The following is a 14886-nucleotide window of genomic DNA, read 5'->3' as shown; positions in this document are numbered from 1 at the left end:
TAGTCTGGATGATTTTGTTTTGCAAGATGTACCAACGTCTCATGACAATGAGTTTAACAGTGTTTCAGCCTCTTTACCATTAGATAAAGAGGTGAGCAATCATGTCCAAACCTCTACACCGGTTTTAAAACAAAATGCCTTTGTTGATGGTGCCTTAAACTCATCTTTACCTGGTCCCAATACTTATCATGAATTTCCTGTACCTATTATTTTGGCCGATGCTGCCACTTTGCGTGGCATTTTGGGAAAAGATGTAGAAAATAGTGACCCTCTTAGGAGCACAACTATGATTGGCCAAGCCGTTTATCAGAAGAAAAGAAAGTTTACGTGTCCAAACTATGTTGATTTTGGATCTAGAAATTGCCAATGTCAATATTGTGGCGCTTTGTTCTGGTTACAGAGCGGTCAAAGAGCAATACTTATTATGTTGCTTGGCCACATTTTACTATGTGTTGTATGACTGGAAAAGTTAAGTTTTCACCTGTTCAACCCACCCCTACATTTTTAGATCATTTGCTAGATCCAACAAATTCTCGAGAGAGTTTGCATTTTAAAACCAATGTGAGGTTGTACAATTCCATGATGGCATTAACCTCAATGGGAGCTAAAGTTGATGCATCGATCAACGAGAGACAGGGTCCTTATATTTTTAAGATTAATGGTCAAGTGCATCATTTGATGGGTTCTTTGTTGCCTCCTAAAGGCGAGAGTCCTAAATTTGCTCAGTTGTACATTTATGACACTCATAATGAGGTCAATAATCGTTTGAGTTGCTTTTGTAATTCTGAAACTTCTCAGAAACCCGACATGCAGATATTTGAAGGTGTCATTAAAATGTTAGATGAGTGCAATGAGTTGGTTCAATTATTTAGGGTAGCAAGGGATAGGGTTAATGACGGGTCCACAGGTTCTTTGCGGTTATGTTTGCACGGTGCCCAAGCCAAACGTGATGTGCAGTATAATCTGCCAACATGTGACGACATTAGAGGGTTAATAGTGGGGGACATCAGCCAATTTCACACTGAGAGGGATATTGTTATTGAGCACAGGACTACAGGGCTACAAAGGATAACAAAGTTACTTCCAAAATATATGGCTCTTTAGTATCCAATTCTTTTTCCGTTTGGTGAAGAGGGTTATAGGAAAGGTTTTCCCTGAAATCCAGATTTCAGAAGGAAAAACCAAAAACTGGAGGGGTATCTATGAGAGCATTTCTAGGTTATCAAATTCAAGATAAGGTGGGTCATAATAGCACCCTATTAAAAGGTGGTAGATTATTTCAACAATATTTAGTCGATGCATATGCCACACTTGAATAAGATAGACTTGATTTCACTAGAGCAAATCAAAGTTCCCTAAAAACAGAGGGTCTTATGGGAATTCGTGAGGCACTAAGAAAGGAAAGTGCAAGTGGATCGGACGTTGGTAAGAGGACTATCTTGCCTATTTCGTTTACAGGTAGCGTTAGGTATATGATAAATAATTATTAGGATGCTATGTCGTATGCCGATATTTTGGAAATCCAGATCTTTTCATAACCTTCACTTGCAATGTCAAATGGCCTGAAATTGTCGAAGATATGCGTCAACAACCTGGATGTATGGTTGAGGACAAGTCGGAGATAATATCAAGAATTTTCAAAGCAAGGCTTGATCATATGATCATCTATATCAAGAATTTTCAAAGCAAGGCTTGATCATATGATCATCTATATAAAATCTGGACAACCTTTTAGCAAGGTTGAATCTGGTTAGTGTGCTGACTTTGTCTAGTTCTCCGCATAACTCGTTTGTTTTCTTTTTAGTATATAAAGTTGAAACATTCTCATCTGATATTAGTATGTTGTTCTTTTTACGACAGTAATTTACACCGTGGAGTTCCAAAAAAGAGGCCTACCTCATTGTCACATTTTGGTTTGGGTTAGTAAAGAGTGTAAGTTTCATTCTCCTTTTGATGTAGATTCAATCATTTCAGCTGAGATTCTTGATCAGGAATTTGACCAGTCTGGATATGATGTTGTTTCACAATTCATCATCCATGGTCTGTGTGGTCTTGCAAATGAAAAATTACCTTGCATGAAAAATAAAAAATGTACAAAGAAATTTCCAAAAGCTTTTACAACTGAAATGACTTTTGACCATGATGGTTTTGTTACGTATAGATGTAGGGAAACAAAAAATGTTTTTTTTTCTAAAAAATGGAATCAAGCTTGATAATGCGTTTGTTGTCCCTTACAATCATGAGTTGTTATTGAAGTATCAAGCTCATATAAATGTTGAGTCATGTTGTCAATCAATGCTCATTAAATACCTTTTCAAGTACATAACCAAAGGTACAGACAGGGCTAGAGCTGTTTTTGAGGATCAAGAGTTTGATGAAGTTGTTGCTTATCTTAATTGTAGATATTTGTGTCCTTTTGAAGCGGTTTGGAGACTGTTAAAATTTCATATCATTTTAGAGAACCCTCTGTTGAAAGATTGTGTGTCCACCTTCCTTCCAACCAAAATATTGTTTTTCAAGAGGATGTAAATTTAAGCCATGTTGTTAACCAACCTAATCTTGAAAGCACGATGTTAACAAAATGGTTTGAGATGAATGCTTAAGATATTGATGCATCTGAATTGTGTTATGCTGATTTCCCTTCTAAATATGTTTGGAATAATGATGATAAAGAGTAGAGGCGTAGGAAGAAGGGTAGATGCCTTGGTAGAGTTGCGTATGTTCACCCTGCTGCTGGTGAATTGTACTATTTGAGAATGTTGCTCAATTACCAAAAGGGTGCCTTGAGTTTTGATCATTTAAGAACAATTAAAGGTGTTCTTCAACCCACATTCTAGGCTGCATGCAACATGCTTGGTTTGTTAGGGGATGATAAGGAGTGGAACAATGCAATGCTAGAAGCTGTTCTCACTGCCTTATCATTCTAATTAAGACAATTGTTTGTTACCTTAGTTCTTTTTTGTGATGTCGCTGACCCTTCCACTTTGTTTGAAGCCCATTGGAAAACCATGTCTGATGACATTACAAGTAGAATGCTTAATGCTTTTGGGTTACAGGACATCTCTAGGTGTGAAAAGGAAGTTAAAAATTATCTTTTGTATAAGCTAGAAAAACTGTTTGTGGCTTCAAACAGTTATTTGTCTAAGCATCATCTCCCTCAGCCAAACAAAGAGTCCATGGACAGACTTATAAATAAAAGCTTAAGAGAAGAGTTAAATTACAACATTGAATCACTTAAGGAGCATCATTCTCTCATGCTTACACCGTTGAATAAAGAGCAAAATATTGTTTATGATAGTGTTATGCAAGTGGTGGATAACAAAGAGGCTGCTCTGTTTTTTGTGCATGGTCATGGTGGAATAGGCAAGACTTTTTTGTGGACCACCAACATGGCTAGAATTAGATCACAAAACGGTATTGTTTTAGCAGTCGCTTCATCTCGTCTCTCTGGATGAGTTATGCCTAGGCATGAAGGCAGCTACATGGAAATGGTTTGACTTCTCACTCAAGACCGTCACTTGATCCTACGGACAATTTCCAAACACGCGAATGGGGCTGCGCACCGGATTGTGAGACATGGTCTTCATGATCAAGGCTTCGATTTTTAGACTAATGTTGGCCCCCAGTGGCTTGCTAATATTTCATTATCGAAGTCTGTAACTACTTAAATGTCTTGTTATAGTCGTTGTTCAGAGGCCCTATCTTGGAGCTTGCCGTTGGACTATTGTATGCTCTGGCATTTTGCCTTTGGTTATAAAATGTAATATTTCAAAAAATAAATAAATAAAATGTACACTTAATGAAAAGCTCTTAATTCATTCATGTAAACCTTCAACGTGTATATATAGGTGAAGCGGAAGCATTCATTAATGATATATTCTCAATGTCACGTGCAGAAATAGGACAAGCTGTGTCTCTTGGTTCCTCGCTCACCTGATGAGGTCGTGTTAATTAACAAGCTAAAGCCCATTTACTTGGAGGGGAGGGATGTTGGAAAAAGACCAACAATAGCATATGGACTTGCATACAAGGGCTAAGCATAAGCCACAAAAGCTTTTCTGCTCCCTTCTATATTGGGGTTGAGGAAAAAAAGGGGATAGGCAAGAATGGGCCATGCTCACACATGTGGGTTGGCCCGATTAGTTGGCTAGAGTATTATGTTTATCCTCTTATATTTAAGTTTGAACCTCCATCCATGTAGATTAGAATAAATTTTTTTTTTTAACAAACGATATTATCTACACTAAAGGGAAGTGGTGGGTTTAGCCTCATGATAAGCTAGCAATAATGTGGGTCAAATTCGCCTTTGGTGAGAATTGAACCTAAAACATCTCACTTACAAATAAAGAAGAATATCATTAGACTGTAATATTAAGTAGCTGATTAGAGTAAATTATAATACCATTTTGTTACAAAAAGAAAAAAAGAAAGAAAATGGACATACTTTGCTTGGCAAGAGTTTTGTATTTTACATGGGAGCCCATTAAAAATCGAATGTGAAATATCTCACTTACTAATGAAGATAAATTCTAATGAATTAGCATGTTGTAAAACTAGAAAAATAAAATTTCATCATAAATGGTCCTTTATGTTTTACCAACTGGCCAGCTTGGTTGTTTATGTTCCAAACTCCAATTTGGACCTTTATTTATTGACTTGGTCATTAATAAGCCTGAATGAAAACTTTAAAGCAATGGCTATTAAAACAGCCTAGCAGCAATATGTCCAAATAGTCTCTTGTAAGCCCAATACAACCCAGAAAAGCAAAATTGCTTGTAGTGTTCCACCCAATAATTTGATCCATCCACCCGATATCCTTTCATCTTCAAGTGAATAATATATTTTGATCATATAAATTTAATATAACAAATTTTTACATTTTTTAGTATTCACAAAAAAATATATTTATAAAACTGGAAAACTTGAAAATAATAAATAGAAAATACTCCTTTTTAATTAATTGCATTGATTGTTTATAATAATTTTTTTTAAGCAAGCGGCCCATTCGGAACTCAAACGGGCAGATTGCTTTGTTTGCTGGCAATACCTAGGGCTGGAAAAAAATCCCAAAAATCCCAAACCAAACCGAAAAATTCCCGAAACCAAACCGAAAAAATCCCAAACCGAAATTCCCGAAAATTTCGGTACCCAATACTGAACCGATCCCGAAATTTCGGTAAGGGAATCGGTCTCAAGTTTTTGGGATTTCGGTATTCCCAAACCGAACCGAAAAAAAAAATATATATTATTTAATTTTTAAATATATATTTAGATTGACATAGTCCATAGAAAATGAAGGCTTCAATAGTTGCACATATTTCTGTATGAATGATTTAAATCGACAGAGTCTTGCAATTGTAGCATCTACATTTGAATCCAGATTGGCAGAGTCTTGCAATTGTAGCATCTACATTTAAATTGACATAGTCCTGCAATTGGCACACATTGCAACGGGCTTCTTAGCAGATTGCAACCCAAAAGTGTTAAAAGGTTCAATTTTAGCCCAAAAACATAATATTTTAGTCCAAAAGCCCAAAAACCCAAAATCATTTCGGGATTCCCGATTTGTCCCGAAATCCCGAAACTATTTTGGGATTCCCGAAAATTTGGTTTGGGATCGGTATTGAAATTGGGATTTCCGAAAATTTTGGTTTGGGAATCGGGATAAGGGTTTCGGTATGGGATCCCATACCGAACCACCCCTAGCAATACCTATGGTTCGCCTTTAGTTAGAAGTATAAGTAGAGGGCACCATTTGCCCCGCACTTTAGAAAAGGCAAAAATTATGGATTAAGTAAGAAAAAGTACATAACATAAGGAGTGAGAAAGAAAAACTTGCTTACGGGACCATAGGTTTGGCCGATTACTTACTTTAGTATAGCTACACCTAACAATTTTTTTTCCGACCCCCTTTTCTTCCCCTTTCAAATTAAATTAAATTTAGAAAATCATCAATTCCAATCCAATCACGTGTATCAAACGAGGCCAAAGTTCCCAACTTTTACTCTTAAAAAACGAAGGACAAGTTTCCCAAAGTTGTTTAAGATAGATTTGCCACATAGTACGTCTAATGGTATTCCTCTTCACTTGTAAGTGAGAGGTTTTAGGTTCGATGCTCGTCAATGACGAATTTGAATCATATTAATGCTAGTCCATTGTGAAGCTTAACCCACTCTTGCATCATTTTAGTGTAGATCATATCGTTTGTTAAAAAGAAAAAAGAAAAAAAAAGTAGGATCGATTTGGGACTAGATGATGTATTTGATGTCAACTAGAGAGCAGCCAGTAAATGATCCAAATCTAGGTTAGGGTTTGGTCTTTGGACAACCATTAAACTGCAAAAATCAACTTTCAAACTACTTTAACAAACATTTGAGTTAATGTGGAAGAGAAATTGTTTTACATATGTTCACACAATTTGGCGACTTTTCTGCCAACCAAATACTCAAAATCCAAATTCTTACCTAAACTGCTAGCAAATAGGGCTGCCTCATCCATCTTCAAAAAAGTAAAAATACTTTACAAATGTAACTACCTATATCTATAATTCTATATGGTTTTGCACATATTACATTGTTAAGATTGTAAACCGAACCATTCATTCAAGCACGAATCAACATGACCAAGTGTTTTGGATTTGTGATATGGCAACATAAGAAACTTATGTTATTAAACAGTTTGACAAGAGAAAAATTTACAAAGATGAACACTAGTAGTCACTTCAACTATTTAGGTTACTATACCCACCCACCCTTACAGATCTTGTCTCTTGGAGCATGTTTAAACAAAAACTTTTACTTGTCCCTTTTGTTTTTTCCCTTGTCAAAGCAAAACGCGTGATGATCAATTAAACGACTTGACACGATTTCACTATTACCCTAGTGAGTGTCGGTGCAACAATCCTTAGTTCTTGGTTGGGCTGGTTTATTTTTGTGGATTTTGTTTTGTTTTGTTGAAATTGGGCTGTCAATTAAGTTTAAACAAAAAATCCAAACAGAGACAAATTTGGGGGTTACCAATAAAATGTGAAAACCTAAATAACACATAACTTTTATATTTTCAATGTTACGTTACAACCTCTAACCTACTGTAATCTTAACCCGCTTCTCAAAAGTTGTTCTTTATACAACAATATTAGGAGATGAAGTTTTAGGCTAAATCATTCGATGAACTAGCCATAATTAGAAAATTGAACTTGTCATCCATGAGAGTCGAACCTGAAACATTTCATTTATAAATAAGGTATAATACCACTAATGGCTACTAAAACACATTTGGCAACATGATTTTAGCTCTATCACACAACCAATCACTTTAATACCATGTTTAGTTACAAACTTTACGTTGCTAGACTCGAATTCTCTTCTCAAGTCTTAAGTACTTATAAACTTTCACTCCTCAATGTTTTCTTGTCCACTAACTACTCTATATATGTACTATTGTACTCATCGAGAAGTAAATCAATGAATCAATGTCAATTAGAACTATAGTTTAGTGATATTTCTCTTTATTTGTAAGAAGGTTTAAAGTTTGATTATGTGTAAGTATGTCATTGTAAATGCATACACAAGTTTGGAAAGAGAAATTTGGATGGTCCCAATTGTCACATGCCAAATGGTCCCCGTCTCACATGCAATTGCAAAATGGTCATCCCAATCCCCCTCCCCTTCCCCAATATGTTGATGGGGTTGCATCATCCAGCATATGAAATAGGACGTATCACTGCCATTGTTTCCACTTATCTGCTATTTTACATGTTTGGTACACATTTCTGCGCCACCTCCATGTTAAGAGGTAAGGGGGGGGGGTGGGAGGGCATAACCAAACATTTATTTCTTGCCCCACAAGAAAAATGGTGGTGGGGCATTTGGGACACCACATGGAATTGGCAGTTGGGGGGGGGGGGGGTGGGAGGGCATAACCAAACATTTATTTCTTGCCCCACAAGAAAAATGGTGGTGGGGCATTTGGGACACCACATGGAATTGGCAGTGTTCACTCGGAAAAAATAAATCCGTTTGGGAATTTTAGGTTGCACTTAAATACGTTGCTTTCAGTTTCTATCCCTAGGTCTCGATCTCGATCGATCAGTCCTGGTTTGTACTTATACTATGTAAGGATTGTATTGCTTGGTATATCTGTGTATATACCAATTTCTGTTCCACAAAATAGTCATTATGCACTTTTTGCTCTCTTTTGTCTTTCGTCTACAATAGAACATTTGGAGTGCTGATAATAGCTCCGAAAGAAAAACCGTGTTAGTTTTTACAAAACCTATTCAATTTTCACTTGGAGATGGTGTGGGGCGTAGCCATCTTATTTTTTCATTCATGGATTATGGTGGATTGCATTTTGATGGGACAAAATTCCAGCATTAATATATCAAATCCGAGTCATGATTGATGATGATACGGTTATTGCTAAACAAATCCCAAATTAATTAAGCAAATTGGGTCTAGTAATTCATGATTTGGTAAGATGATGATGAGAAGGAAAGTTGAAGGAAAAGGTGATTGTGTTGGTTAATCACTTGATGTGATCATGTGGTGTGTTGGGGAGAGCACATGGAAACAGTGACGAGTGCCGGCAGAGAAACAAAAGCAAAAGCAAAAGATAGCTTCCATTGCCATTGCACTTTGCCAAAAGTAAAAGAAGAAAAACAAAGGTGAAATTGAGTAACAAAAGTAAGAAAACACGACTGCACTTGCTATTTCCTTTCATAACTCAAAGTTTGACACTCATATCACACTACTGCTTGCTTGCTTGTAAGACTCTGGACAAAAGAAAACCCACAAAATCATTCATATCCCTGTAAACCCAAATGTATGCAGAGAGATAAAAAAAAAAAAAGACTCACACTGATGGGAGGAGGAAGATTGACACACAAATGGTAGTTAGAATACCAAGGGATCAAACAGACCGAGACCACAAGGACAACGAAGAAAAATAAATGAACAACGCTTCTGTACCTGCTCCTAAAAATGGCATTGTATTTTCACTTGAAGCAGACCGAGGTTGACCAATAACAGAAGGACAATCTGGGGAGGGAGGGAGGGAGGGAGGGAGGGAGGGAGGGAGAGTGGATTGGACGATATGATGACATGTGTAAATAATGTACACTTGCCAAATTTTTGAAAAATGCAAAAGATTGGGTAGAAAACAATGGAATATGCGGATGGAAATTGGGTAGTACTATATAATTTTGGTAAACTGGAAATATGAGATACTAGCAGGGGTGGCCTCTGCGGCAGGGAAGTGCACCGGAACCTGAAGTTATGGATCCAACCATGGCAGATGACTTGGCTCCCAAGCTTGAGGCTCTGGCGTAGCTTGCTGAAGCTCCAGCTCCAGATGGAGTGAAGTAGGCACCATTGAGCAGCAGGTCTCCTTCTGATCTCCAGTTCCAGTTCTTCCATTCAGTGGTAGCCGTCTCAACCCTCTTGGTAACCTTTACAATGTAATTCATCATCCCAATGATCAGTTATTACGGTGGTAAACATGAACTAAGTGAAACGTAAATATTATTAGTACTGCAATATATACCTCCTTTGCAAAAGGGTTGGTTGGAGCAGCATATCTGTTGCCTTGGCTGTTGATGGTGGGATTTCCACTTCCACCAATGGCATACATTTCCCAGTGAGTGTAGTCGTTGTTCACAACATGGAAATACCCGTGCCTGCACCTGCATTATCACAGTTCATTTCTTATGAGCATCGATACTAAAAGCATCGTACAACAACAACTTGGTATTTTCATATCTGCTGTCAACAAACCAAACCAAACCAACATTGAAGAATAAACTAACTACCTTGGCATTCTTTGGATAAGTCCCTCTCCAAAGTGGTTGTAAGCAATTGTGACTTGCATTTGCTTGTCTCTGGTGTAGCTATCACTGTGGCCCAGCAGCATCACCTGATTTTGATCAATGTCAATATTACAACAAAAAGAATTCACATGGAAGTCAATAGTCGATTCAGAAGCATTTAAACTTCACCTCATTGTGGTGGGTCATGTGGTTGTTGGAAATGGTAATTGCAGTTGAGCCCATGACAGCATCAACTAGACCGTCAGCGCAGTTGGAGAGGGAATTGTGATCAACCCAAATATGGCTTGACCCGAAGATGGAGACAGCATCGCCATCAGCCATTGTCCGCCACCCAAAGTGGGTAGGCGAGCTCCTCACCAAAGCATTTCCTGTGGGCTTGCAGTCGTGGATGTGGAGACCGTGAATGATAATATTTGTAACATATTGGATTGTGATGCATCCTCCGTTAGCAATGTGAACATTGACTCCGCGTCCATCAATAGTCTTGAAGCTGTTCATGATGAGCTCCTGCTTCAACTGTATCACCATGTCTCGCTTGAACACAATCCAGAGAGGCTCGTTCTGGATGACAGCATGGCGAAGAGTGCCAGCCCTGGGGTTAACGGGGTCATCATCATTAGGGTCGGTGACAACATAGAAGCGTCCATCGCGACCACCAATGGCATTCCTGCCAAAACCAATGCCACAGTCTGCGAGGCGCTTGCGGTTTTTGTGCCAGTTGGGATCACAGCGCCAGCAGTCATCGATTGGATTGCCAGTTCCACAGGAGAAGTAGCCCAGCTTCCTCCTCTCAGTGCTGTTTCGGATACTCCTGCAATATCAACAGTGTTTTCTAATGTCAACATTATAATCAAACATAGTTTAAGAAATAATTAAAGTGAAATAGTAATTAGCACTGAGATTAATCTATTGGAGGCAATTTCTGCCTACTTTCTTTCTTGTTTCGTCCTCTACTGTATTTGGCCAAATCCTGAGCACTAGGATGAGGGAAAAAGCCAGTATTTTGTCCATTTCCGAGGACAATTTGGTCTTTATCTCATCAGTGTAACGGATATAAAAACTCCCCTATGATTTTTGTCCAGAAACAGAGTTCCTTTGGCAGCACATGGGTAAAAAGTAAAACCTATCACATTGGTAAAAAGTTTTACTATATAAAACCATCAAATTCATGAGGAAGAGAGCGAGGGGCATAAAAGCTTGGGGGGCCTAATTTGAACAAGTACGGACGGATCTCACCAGATTTGATTGGCATGAAAGAAAGGGAAAGTATATTCCAAGTGTAACATGGAAATTAATGCAAATTAACACAATGGAATTGAAGGTGACACAAATCAGAGGGACATGGGAAATTAACCAGAACCCAATTAACTTGAGGAATTTACAAAATTAGCAACTGGGTTAAATGTAAATTGGCAATTGGGTCAGTCAGTTTGGTTAGGTCCGAATTTCATAAGAGCACTATTAGGAGCTACCATGCCTCACCCACCACCCCTCAATGCACTCAAATATCTACCATTCATACCCAAAAGTAACTAAATGTTTTTCTTATCCCAGATTACACCATGTGCATGTCCACAGTCAAACATGATCATTCGTTAGAGAGAGAGAGAGAGAGAGAGATAGAGAGGGGTAAATAGGTAAAGTTACCCACATGTCAACCATGGAAGCAATCTCTTCTGGATCTTCAACTGCATGCTTGTTGAATCCTTGGTCATCCTCAGCCACTCTGCAAAAAGAAAAGGAAAAACCCAAAACATTCACTTTCACCCATAAAACCGTTGGATTAGCGTCAATCCGAATATATTTGGCCAATGGGAGAGCGACACGTTTCGGCCTTGGGAGGCGACGAGTTTAGATCAAAAGTAAAGGACAAACGACTGAGGAGAGCAGGATTTACAGCGAGTGTGCGTGTGTGTGTGCGCGCGCGAGTGCAGAGCTCGAGGCCACCGCCACCGTCGAGTGAAAACCGTTAATGGGCGTTTTAGTCGGCGAGTGGTGTATACGTGGAATTATAGATACTGGACGAGGGTAATTCGGGAATTTGAAAAAGGGATGGGAGTCCCAGCCCCAGGGCCATAACATGACGGAATAAACGGCTGAGATCTTTGGATCCAGATCTTGACGGTTGAAATTTTTTATTTTACGGGTTTAGTGTAAGAACAAAACATCATCCACCGGCCCAAAATAACTGAATCGACAGGGCGACGGTTGAGATCCATCCACGTGGACAAGGACGAAGAAGAAAAAGGAATTAAGGTTTTGGTTGGGTACGGACCTGGCTGCCATTGATGAGTCGCTCGAGCTCTGCAACTTGTCTCTTCCTCCATTACTGCACATTAACAAATTTACCAAAATAAACAAATTTGTAGGAAACTCAAGTACGAAATTTAACCAAAAACCCCCCAATATGTACGGCCAACTCCAAGACCTCTCTCGCTCACTAAGTCTGAGCTCTTCCTATGCGTCAATGGAGTCGTCTACAACTCACCCCCCCCTCCCCTCAAAGCTATAGAATCTTAGGATTCTTGGTCCGTACTACAGTTTCTTCTAAAAAAACAAAGAATGTAGGTCCAATTTTCCAGTCAGATACCCCCATTGCCACTTTCTCTCACTAAAGTTCACAGGAAATGTAGAGAGGGAGAGAGATAGAGGAAGAGGAAGAAGAAGTGAACCTGTTGCGAGAGATCTCAGACACTGCAGCAGCAGCGAAGTAGAATATGAGAAGCACCATCATGAACGCACCGACCCATTTCTTCTTACTATCAAACACCGCCATTGCAATTGCTATCCCGCTCTCTCCCTCTAAAACTCTCTCTAACTCTCTCTAACTCTGTGTTTCTGTAAGGAGGGGGGAATGTGGGAGCAGAGACACACAAAAGAATGTAGAGTCAGAGAATGGGGAGCTTCCACAAACAATCACTCTCTTTATATAGACACCCCACTTTGTACAATGCACACCCACCCCCTCCTTCCTCCCTTCTAACGCCGTTTACAGTTAACAAACAAACAAACACCAAACACCAAACACCAAACACCAACACCAAACACCAGTTTTCACTGTTTGTTTCTTTTCACTCCCCTGGATTAGGTTCTCTCTAACCCAACAACCAAACAACCCCCACTTCCTGCATTAACTGCCCCACCCCTCCATACTCCCTATTACTGTCCGTCTTGTTTTACTGCCAGGGATTTTCACTTTTCACTGCTCTAACTAACTTTTAACAGCACTTCTCCAGCTCAACGCTTTTTCTTGCCACGTCGGACGAGGCCGTTACGGGAGAGAGAGAGATAGAGATAGAGAGTACGGACGGGGGTCACGGGGACAGACGTCACGGTAATCCGCTGGTTTTGCGCTACGGATTAAGCTAATTCTATTTATTACTTTTTTTCTGTAACTTTTTAATTATTTTTTAATAATGGCGTGGTTGGGTCGAAATGTAATTTAAGGCGCCAATCACGGCCTTAAGGGCTTTTCCTTGACTACCCCTCTGGGTTTCAACTTTCAAGTGGTTTTTGCTTACAGCTTGTGTACACAACACTTTGCTGTGGAATTTAAGGGATTGTTTGGTGGCAGTTTTATTTTTTATTTTTTTTAATTTCTAAATTTTTATATAATTTAGGCTGGAATTTTATTAGACTTCAGTCTCTTTATTTTTTTTTAGTACATCGATAATTTTAAACTAAAGGAAAGGAGAGTTCAGCAAAACCACATAATGTGCATCCTAATTTGATATCAAATTCACCATCCACAAGATTTGAACCTAAGACTTCTCACTTCCAAGTAAGAAGAATACCATCAAACAGCAATACTGAGTGGCCAGTCTGTTGTTAATATTGAACATGACTAATATAGCTTATTGTGACATCAGGCAACGTGTTTGTTTTTCTTAAAAGCGATTTTACAGAAGAAGATATTGTTCTAGGCTTCTAGCCAAGTTGGTTAATCTCATATTTGCAACATTAGGCGATAAATAACAAAGAAATTGTGTGCATGTTTATACACCATGTTAATATGAAAGCAATGAATTACAAGTTTACAAATTCACAATTGGCATCTTATATATATTCTCATGCTTTTTTTTTTGGGATTTAACTAAAACAATCTAATTCCAGGTCTTGGTTATTGAAATCATAATATCAACGACATAACGGTCAAATATTGACGATATAGCGATAAAATATTGACGACATGCTAAATACTGGTCATTTCAGCTGTTAGACTTTGATTTTAGATCATTTCGTGCCAAATTTATTTATTTGTTTTTTTGGTGGTAAAGGCAGTGGGGTTGAGATATGATTAAAGCGTTCACATGTAATGCAAAACCTCTGAGTTGGTTTCATATTTGTTTTGGTAGGAGGAGGACAAGAATTGAAGCCATCCATTTCACCTACAAATAATGCAAGAAAAAAGCATTGAAATTTAATGCATGAGAAATTGTCACCAAAACTATGAAATTTTTTGGTACCACAATTAATTATCTATCCCGATCCGATCCATATTTTTCACCTTAAATTCTGAGGCAATTGTTTAGATCCTCTCTTTGAAGCAAGCAATTTTATTTATTTTTATTTTTTATCAAACGATGTTATCCACAGTAAAGAGGAGGGGGTGGGTTTAGCCTCACAATGGGCTAGCAATAATACAGTTCGAATTCACATTTGACGAGAATCGAACCTAAAACCTCTCGCTTATAAGTGAAGAGGAATACTACTAGATCGTAGTAATATTGGGTAGGAAATCCAAGACTTAACCTAAACCTAATCTTAACCTTACTCATAACCCATTACCAAGGCCGACCCTGAGAGTTTGGGGGCCCTAGGCAAGCCTTCGAATTGGGACCCTAGAGTGTACTCATGCCTGACGCTTTATACATTAATATGTAGAAAAAAATTTACTAAATACGTGAAAAGAAAAATATATTTCTATATCAAATACTATTAAAATTTAATATAAAAAAATACACAAACATTATTTAAATATTACCTTTGAAAGGCCAAATATAAAAATAAAAATTTATTTTTAGATTAGGTTTCCTAATTGAATTTGGATGTTTGTTGGG

At 38.2% G+C, this 14886-nt stretch overlaps 1 protein-coding gene across 1 annotated transcript; it reads right to left on the bottom strand.

Moving 5' to 3' along the window:
- Positions 1-8685: 8685 nt before the first annotated feature.
- On the bottom strand, positions 8686-12738 carry LOC126607623 (probable pectate lyase 8). The gene is made up of 7 exons (XM_050275295.1): positions 12499-12738; positions 12102-12155; positions 11478-11552; positions 9995-10637; positions 9809-9912; positions 9544-9682; positions 8686-9448 (listed from the first exon to the last, which is right to left on the bottom strand). The coding sequence occupies exons 1-7, from the start codon at positions 12600-12602 to the stop codon at positions 9227-9229; spliced, it is 1341 nt and encodes a 446-aa protein (XP_050131252.1). The 5' UTR covers positions 12603-12738; the 3' UTR covers positions 8686-9226.
- Positions 12739-14886: the final 2148 nt, after the last annotated feature.

This window comes from Malus sylvestris, chromosome 16 (genome assembly GCF_916048215.2).
Source record: "Malus sylvestris chromosome 16, drMalSylv7.2, whole genome shotgun sequence".
In the NCBI taxonomy this organism is placed as follows: domain Eukaryota; kingdom Viridiplantae; phylum Streptophyta; class Magnoliopsida; order Rosales; family Rosaceae; genus Malus; species Malus sylvestris.
The sequence above is the reverse complement of the archived record's forward strand: the minus strand, read 5'-3'. Positions and strand labels throughout refer to the sequence as shown.